The 8,648-nt window shown below is 52.7% G+C and overlaps 1 protein-coding gene across 1 annotated transcript; it reads right to left on the bottom strand.

Annotated features, from left to right (window-relative positions):
- Window positions 1-1,262: 1,262 nt before the first annotated feature.
- LOC135176559 (kelch-like protein 10) lies at window positions 1,263-6,627 on the bottom strand. Its single transcript, XM_064145679.1, has 5 exons — window positions 6,482-6,627; window positions 4,182-4,671; window positions 2,878-3,492; window positions 1,859-2,008; window positions 1,263-1,673 (listed from the first exon to the last, which is right to left on the bottom strand). The coding sequence occupies exons 1-5, from the start codon at window positions 6,625-6,627 to the stop codon at window positions 1,371-1,373; spliced, it is 1,704 nt and encodes a 567-aa protein (XP_064001749.1). The 3' UTR covers window positions 1,263-1,370.
- Between the last annotated feature and the right edge of the window lie 2,021 nt (window positions 6,628-8,648).

The following is an 8,648-nucleotide window of genomic DNA, read 5'->3' as shown; positions in this document are numbered from 1 at the left end:
GGAGCAGTATAGGTTGGAGACTGACCTACTGGAGAGCAGTGAAGGGGGTAAGGACCTGAGGGTCCTAGTGGGTGGATGTTTGACCATGAGCTAGCAATGTGCTCTGGTAGCCAAGAAGGCCAATGCCATTCTGGGGTGTGTTAGAAAGGCAGTGTTTAGTAAGTTGAGACAGATTCTCCTGCCCCTCTACGCTGCCCTGGTGAGGCCACATCTGGAATATTGTATCCAGTACTAGGTCTCTCAGTTCTAGAAGGACCTTAGGCATCTGCTGGAATGAGTTCAGTGCAGAGCCATGAAAATGATGAAGGGAGTGGAACATCTCCCTTACAAGGAGAGACTGAGTGAGCTGGGGCTCTTTAGCTTGGAGAGTAGGATCCTGAGGGGGGACCTCAGCTCCTGAGCAACAGGATTTAGTTGTAGGTGTCCCTGCTTAATGCAAGACTGTTGGACAAGATGACACTGGGATCGTAGAATTGTTCCACTTGAAAAAGTCCTCTAGGATCATCGAGTCCAACCTTCAATCCAACATCACCATGGCCATTAAACCACACCTGGAAGTGCCGGGTCCACACAGTTCCTGAACTTCTGCAGAGCCAATGACTCCACTACCTCCCTGAGCATCCTCTTCCAGTGCTTGACCATGAAGGTAAGAGGCAAATGCGATTCCATTTTCAGCCTTGTTTCCCATAGTCCTTTCAGAGCTGTTTATTTTCTGTCTGCTGCTGAGGCAGGGTGAGCACACAGCCGCTGCCACAGCACTGTCCCAGAAAAGTGACACCTCATTTATTCCAGACACGAAATAGCTGCTGTTACGGTCAATTAAGTGAGGAGGTGAGGCAGGGAGTAGTGGGGATGTGTGGCAGCCTGCAGCTGCTACCCATGCTCGCTCAGAGTGAGAAAATACCAACTGCTAGGGGGGGAAAAAAACCTCTCTGGTTTTAAATGGCGCTGCTCATTTCAGTTGGGCTGTATTTTCCAGATGAGAACTTCATTTTCCTTGTTGCTGACATTGAGAGGCTGAAGCATGTCCAGAGAAAGGCACCAGAGCAGGTGAAGGGTCTGGAGAGCAGGGCTGGTGAGGAGCAGCTGAGAGAACTGAGTCTGTTCAGCCTGGAGAAACGGAGGCTGAAGACACCTTCTGGCTTTCTCCAGCATTCTGTGGTACATTTTGGTTTGGAAGATGTTGTGTGGGCTGTGGCCAACACACATTTCCTGAGACCAGAGAAGGAAACCTTTACACACTCATGGTTTCTTTGACCTGTATTTATTATTCTTACTTTCACATGAGTGAAGACATTGAGAAGACATTGCTAGTTCAGTAGGGCTCAGCTGGAGGTGCTGCTTGAAGAAGAGTTGACCCCGGAGCAACCTCATCTGGCCACGTAGTCGCGGACATTGGGAAGCCCTTTCACGACGGTGCAGCTCAAGGCGCTGCGGTGCGTGCCCATGTCGTGGATGCTGTACCACTCGTTGGTGGCTTTGTCGTAATACTCAGCGTTGAAAGTGGTTGTGAAACCATTGAAGCCTCCAACCACAAACAAACGATCCTCCACCACCTCGATGCCAAAGTTGCTGCGAGGACAGAGCATGTTGGCCACCAGCTGCCAGGAGTCGCCCTCGGGGCTGTAAGCTTCCGCGCTGTGGAGCCGCCTGAAGCCATTAAAGCCTCCAACCTGGGGACACAAAAGGGACAGAGGTGAGACGAGCGAAGCAGATGACCTGGAAGATTCCTTCCAACTCAGACCATTCTGTGAGTTCATGCACTGGTCAGTCTGACAGCCTAGGAAGAGCAGAACCTCAAAAGGAAGTGCCCCAGGAGCTGGGTGGCAGTGTGGCCAAGGTGCCACTTCTCCCTTACCGCGTACACTTTGTCGTCGTAGGCGACCACGCCCACGCCACTCCTCCTTCTGCTCATTGGGGCTATTGTGGTCCACTGATTGGTGGCAGCATCGTACACCTCAGCGGTGATCAGGCACTCGGTTCCGTTGAAGCCGCCGCAGATGTACACCTGCTTGCAGGAGAAAACCCTCAGTGTTAGACTGACGGTGGAGAATGCATTGGAGAGAAAAGTTGTACCCTTGGTGGGAGGAGGCGCTGGAGAGATTGGTAATGGTGTGGCTGGGTTCTGGGGGAGGCAGGTTCGGTTTTGGTGGGAATGATCCTGTCGCCCTGGCTGCAAAGGAGTAGAAGTGCAGGGAGATATTGAGGGCTGCAGGGATTGGACCTGTTGTTTCCAGAACTGCAAGAAGTAGATAGTCCCACATGGTACTCCACTTGTGGCCAGGAAAATTGCTGACTAGCAGCAAGGAGGCCATTGATGGGGAGCAGCATCTTGTCCTACCGCAGGACACCACTGAAACGAGCCTGGCATCTTCTTGTCCCCAACCCTCAGGTATTTCTAAACATTCATGAGGTCCACCTCAGGCTGCTCTTTTCCAGACCCAAATCTCTCAGCCTTTCCTCATCAGACAGAAGTCCCACAGCTTTTCTGACCCTGCGGCACCTCTTGTCCATGTCGATGATGACCTCAAACTGGTAGCTGTGGTCATTGGGTAAGTAGCCCAGAGGGAGCTCACCTCAAGGCATGCCATAGGAGGAGACAGGCATGTTCTTGTTGTAGAATCATAGAATTGCTTTGGCTGGAAAAGATCTCTAAGATCATCAAGTCCAACAATCAACCACCACCACCATGGCCATTAAGCCATGCCCCCAAATGCCATGTCCACACATGACTTGAACACTTCCAGGGACAACAATTCCACTATCTCCCTGGGCAGCCCGTTCCATGCCTCACCCCTCTCTGCACTGGTGTCTTGTCTCCTCCAGCTCACCATACTTCATCCTTAACCTCTCCCAACCGCCTGATGGTCTCTTTACCTTGTCGTGCAGCGAGGCTGCGCTGGCATCGCTTCTCTGCTCATGCATGGGGGCGATCATAGTCCACTGGTTGCTCTCTGGGTGGTAGCGTTCCGCTGTGTTGAGGCGAACGTGCCCATCAAACCCGCCCATGGCGTAGATGACATTGTTGAGGACAGCAACGCTGACGTAGCAGCGCTTGTAGTGCATGGGTGCCACCTCCTGCCACGTCTTCTTCAGCAAGTCAAGCCTCTTGACGCTGCTCGAGCAATCCACGCTGTCAAAGCCCCCGATGACGTAGATGAAACCTTCCAAATAGGCAGCGTTGTGATAGGCAAGGGGACCCTCCCCTTCACGGGTGATGTCCACCCACTGGTCTACACGGGGGTCGTAGACCTCAATGGCGTTGGTTGGGCTCTCCCCGCTCCAGCCGCCGATGGCAAACAGGACGGAATAGGGCAGGCGAGGCCGACTGAGTGGGCTGAGCAGCTCAGAGTCTGCGCTGCTCATGCTCAGCTGGTACATTTCTGTCATGGCATCTATGATGAGAGCTTTGCACTCCTCACTCTCCCTCACGTAACAGTGAGTTTGAACGTTGGCCAGGAAGTATTCTGCTGGCATCAGTGCCAGGCGCACCTGGAAAGGCCAAGCAGGAGGTTAGAGTGTTCATGTGTATGGGTTTCACCTTTGTCTACTTGCAGCATGATGACGCCAGTGCTGGATGGCTCCAGTGCTGGATGGCTCCAACCATCTCTATATAGTGTATGGAGAGATAAGGTCACAGAATCCTAGAAAGCACTGGGTGGCAAAGAACCTCTAGAGGTCACCTGGTCCAACCCCCTTGCAGTCAGCAGGGATGTTTGTAGCAAGAGCAGGTTCCTTGCAGCCCCATCAAGACGGACCTCAAATGTCTCTAGTGATGAGGCCTCCACCAACTCCTGTGCAACCTGCTTTCTTGCTCCAGCACCCTCACAGTAAGAACTTCTTCCTGATGTCCAATCTAATCTACCCTTCCCTAGGTTCCATCCACTGCCCTTCCTCCTATCACTTACTAGCCCTTGTAAAAAGTCCCTCCCCAGCTTTCTTGAAGGCCCCACTGTGGTACTGAAAGGTCACCAGAAGGTCTCCTTGGAGTCTTCCCTTCTCCAGACCAAACCCCAACTCTCTCAGCATGTCTTTGTAGGAGAGCTGCTCCAGCCAAATCCCTACCATGCCCTGGATATGAGGGACAGCTAAACTCTGAACAGGGAGAAAAAGCACTGCAAAGCTCTGCCCTGTGCCAAAGAGTGCAGAGCCACCCAGGTCCACGCTGTGACATCACTCACCTTGCTCAGCAAGGCAGCCAGGTGCTGCCTCCTGTTCTCTGGGTCATGAGCCACCCATCTCACAACTGCCTCAAACACAATTCCTTCGTGTGCCACGTTGAGTTCATCCTTCTCTATGATGTCTTTGAGGTCACTGACAGAGAGGTCTACAAACTTGGTGGAGACCTCTGTCACCTGCTTGAAGTGGTGGAGGACGAAGGTGCAGGCTGCGTCTCGCAGGCTGGGGCAGTAGTAGGTGTCTGTGAATCTCCAGACATCGAGGCAGTTTTCCAGGCTCAGCTGGGACTTGAGGAAGTCAGCACACAGCTTGGTGAGCCCAGTGACACTGAGGTAGTCTGCCATGCTGAGCAAGTCCTGAGCGCTGTGCCACGTGAGCGGCACTGTCCCCGTGTAGACGTACTCAATGACGTGCCTCATGGTCTCTGCTGAGAAGCCATGGAGCTCATGGACTCTCTTATCTGTCTCCTTCCACCTGCTGCTGAACAAGGTCCTGGAGAAACCAAGGCAGCATTGGGTGAATGTTGGTGTCCATCCCAGACCCTGCCATCCCCTGGGTCTTCCTCTCTGGCCACCAGTTTGGCCACATATCAGGGGTACCCTCCCAGCCCTCCCAGCCAAAGGTGGGTCAGCCAGGCTGACCACACTGCCAGCCCTGCCCCACATCTGGGTGGTTGCCACTCACCACCTCCAGAGCTGCTTTATCAGCACCACACCATAGAATATGTTGGCTGGAAAAGATCTTTGACATGATCAAGTCCCACCAAGTCTATCCTGACTGTGGGCTTGGATCTGCTGGGGCTGCAAAGCCTGTGAAGGGTACAAAGCCTCCACAAAATCTGGAGGCACAGAGGAGCATTCCCTTAGAATGATCCAACAATTGGTGTTGGAAGGGACTTGAGGGATCATCTGGTTCCAACCCCCCTGCCATGGCAAGGGACATCTTCTACCAGATCAGGTTTCTCAGGGCCCTGCCCAGCCTGACCGTGAACACTTCTAACTCTCCCAAGACCACTCCTAAGCCGTGACCCTCAGCACCACACCGAAGGGTTCCAGAAGTCTTACGTGCTCTTGGCTGAAGCAAGCAGCTGAGGCTTTGCACAGGTGAGAGGTACCTGCTTTGGAGAGAGGCAGCAAATCCCTGGTGGCCAAGGGCTCCTCAGAGCTTACTGAGTTTGTGAGGTGCTTTCCAGCACGGCAGCAGGTTGTGGGTTGATTCTGGTGTGCAGGGAGGTACCTGCACTATGGAGAGCTGCTGATGGAAGTGTTAGTGGTGGGAGCGCTGGAGAGCCACTCCAGCAGGGTGAGCCAGACCAGGGCACACTGATTAACAGGTTCACAGGGTGTATTGGGCTGTGAGCTAGTTGGAGGCCAGCTGGAATATTCTACTGAGAGAAGTTAGATCATAGGCTGTTAAAAGGAAGCAGTGGAGATGTCTACTTCACTCGTAGGCTTGCTGAGATGCAGAAAAACAAGAACATAGACACAGGCAACACAGTTACAGTGGCTCTCTGCTGCACTTTTCTCCCTCCCCTCTTCCTGAGGAGCTAATCTCTCTGCTTTCTAGCCCCCCTGGCTCATCCTCCAAGCTCACCTTGCACAGAAGGCAAAGTCTGGGATAAGGCAGAGGGGTGGAAAGGAGGTGGCAGGGTGGTTGGAGCCCCTCCTGGGGCTGTTGTGCTAAGCTGTGAACATGAAGCTCCATTCCTTCATTTCCAGCCAGCTGAGTCTAGTCTGGGTGATTTCATGAGAGTGGGTGGGGCAGGTAACACCCAAACCATCACAGGCTGGAAGGGGCCCTCAAAGGCTGCCTTGTCCAACCCCCTTGCACTCAGCAGGGGCAACTCAAGTAGAGCAGGTTGCTCAGGGCCCCATCAAGGTTGACCTTGAAAGTCTCCAGGGATGGGCCCTCAGCCTTCACCCTGGGCAACCTGCTCCATTATCCTACCACCTTCATTGTGCAGAACTTCCTCCTCCCAGCCAACCTAAATTTCCCCTCCACCAGTTTGAGACCTTTGCCCCTCGTCCTGTCTCCACAAGTCCTTCTGAACAGTCCCTCCCCAGCCCTCCTGTAGGTCCCCTTCAGACACCAAAATGCTGCTCTGAGGTCTCCCTGGAGCCTTCTCTTCTCCAGTCTGAATAACTCCCACTCTCTTCGTAGCAGAGGTGCTCCAACCCTCTGATCACCTCTGTGGCCCTCCTCTAGACCCTTTCATGTCCTCTCCTTGTGTTGGGGGATCACACAGCTGGACTAAGTCCTCCAGCTGAGTCCTGCCCCAGCCCCTTTTGTCTCAAGCACTGACCTGAAGTAGTCACTGCACCTGGAGAGGATGACCTTGTGTGCATGGAATTCAACCCCATCCACCCTGAGGCTCACATCGCAGTGCTCCCCTTCCTGAAGCAGCTCACTGAAGGTAGTGCAAATCCCAGGGCTCCTCTTCCCCTCCATGGCTGTAGAAGGCTACTGAGCAGGTGCCAAGCCACAACCCATGCTTAAACTGGAACCTCTGGAGGATGCCTCTCTTGAGGGGCTCGCTGGGCTGGGGCCTTCACCCCAAGTGCTGTCTCTTAAATACTGCTGATATTGTGACATCAGCCCATGGTGACAGATGCAGGACTCTCTGTGACCTCCTCTGCAAGCAGTGGCTCCTGGGTCTCTTAGCTACCTGTCTCCATGGCTGACCTGAGCCTTCACTCACCCACAGCCAAGAGGCCACTGCACCCTGTACCTACACCCTGCTGATGGCTGTTCTGGTCATAATCAGGGGACTGGAACATCTCTGCTGTGAGAGGGCTTGGGTTGTTCAATCTGGGCAAGAGAAGGCTCAAGGATGTCCTTCTGGTGGCCTTAGACTGCTTAGAGGGGCAAATCAGAAAGCTGGGGGCAGAGCTCTGAGCAGAGCCTCTTTTGACAGGACAAGGGGTGATGGTTTGAACTCAAAGGGGAAGATTCAGACTGGAGAGAAGGAAGAAATGTTTTCCCTGGAGAGTGGTGAGTGCCTGTCTCAGGTTGCCCAGAGATGTGGAAGAAATGTTCTCCCTGGAGGCTGGTGAGTGCCTGTCCCAGATTGCCCAGAGCTGTGGGACATGTCCCATCCCTGCAAGTGTGCAAGGTCAGGTTGAATGAGGCCTGGAGCGACCCAGTCTAGTGAATGGTGTCCCTGTCCATGGAGGGGGGCTTTTGGAGTAGATGATCTTGGAGGTCCTTTCCAATCCAAACCATCTGATGACGCTATGAAAATCCCCCTCTATGCCACCAAACTGTGTGGAGACTTTGGAGCTCCACCACATCCAGGACTAAAATCAACCATTTCCAGATGTGGATGAAAAGTCCATTCAAAATCCACATTTTGGCCAGTGGCAAATGTCACTGCTGGATCTCCTGCTGCCTTTCTGGATCTCACCCACCACAGCCATTATGAAGATTTAGCAGATTCCAACTACTGTGGTCAGGCCAGCACAGCTTGGTCTCCTGGAGGGGACTGGTGAGGCCAGGAAGGCAGTTTAATTGCATTTTACAAACTGCATTAACAGTGAGTTTCCTGTTGAGGAACAGAAGAAATACTCTTTTGTCATTGCTCATTTCCATAGTATTTATACCTGTGCACATAGGAATTGTACAGTTCTTGATGGACCTGGGCACTAATTACACCAGTTTGTGCACAGACATTAATCTTCCTACTAACCTTCAGAAGAAATATTGAAACTTTGGTTGTAATGAGCTCTGCTGGTTTCTTGTCTTTCTTTCTTCACTTCTGCCCCTTGCCCTGGAGCTCCTTTGCTCTGGTGAGACCCCACATCAAAAACTGTGTCCAGTTCTGGTGTCCCCATCATAAGAAGGACACAGAGCTCTTGGAGTAACTCCAGAGGAGAGCCACAAAGATGATCCAAGGGCTGGAGCACCTCTGCTATGAAGATAGGCTGAGGGATCTGGGGTTGTTCAGCCTGGAGAAGAGAACACTCTTGGGGGAGCTTATAGCTGCCTTCCAATGCCTGAAGGGAACCTACAGGAAGGCTGGAGAGGGACTTTTCATAAGGGTGTCTAAGGATGAGGCAAGGGGGAAACTGAAGGAGAGTAGGTTTAGACTGCATCTTAGGAAGAAGCTCTTTGGTATCAGGGTGGTGAAACTATGGAATAGGTTGCCTAGGAAGGCTGTTCATGCCTCTTCCCTGGAGGTGTTTAAGGCCAGTCTGGATGAGGCACTGAGCAGCTGAGTCTAGCTGAGTAGCATCCCTGCCTATGGCAGGGAGTTTGGAGTAGGTGATCACTAAGGTCCCTTCCAACCTAGGCTATTGTTTGATGCTTCTCTGGTGGTGGCCACTCAGCTTATGTTTTACCCAGGGCTACATCTGGCTGGAAAACAGTGATTTGGAGAAGGCTTTTTGGATACACATGGCTAGAGGTGGAAAGTACAATCTGATCTGATGTCTCCTGAAAGCATCTCTGGACAGCTTCCTTGCTCTTTCAGT

This window comes from Pogoniulus pusillus, chromosome 6 (assembly GCF_015220805.1).
Source record: "Pogoniulus pusillus isolate bPogPus1 chromosome 6, bPogPus1.pri, whole genome shotgun sequence".
NCBI lineage: Eukaryota > Metazoa > Chordata > Aves > Piciformes > Lybiidae > Pogoniulus > Pogoniulus pusillus.
Note: the sequence above shows the minus strand (reverse complement) of the source record. Positions and strands in the feature narration are given on the sequence as shown.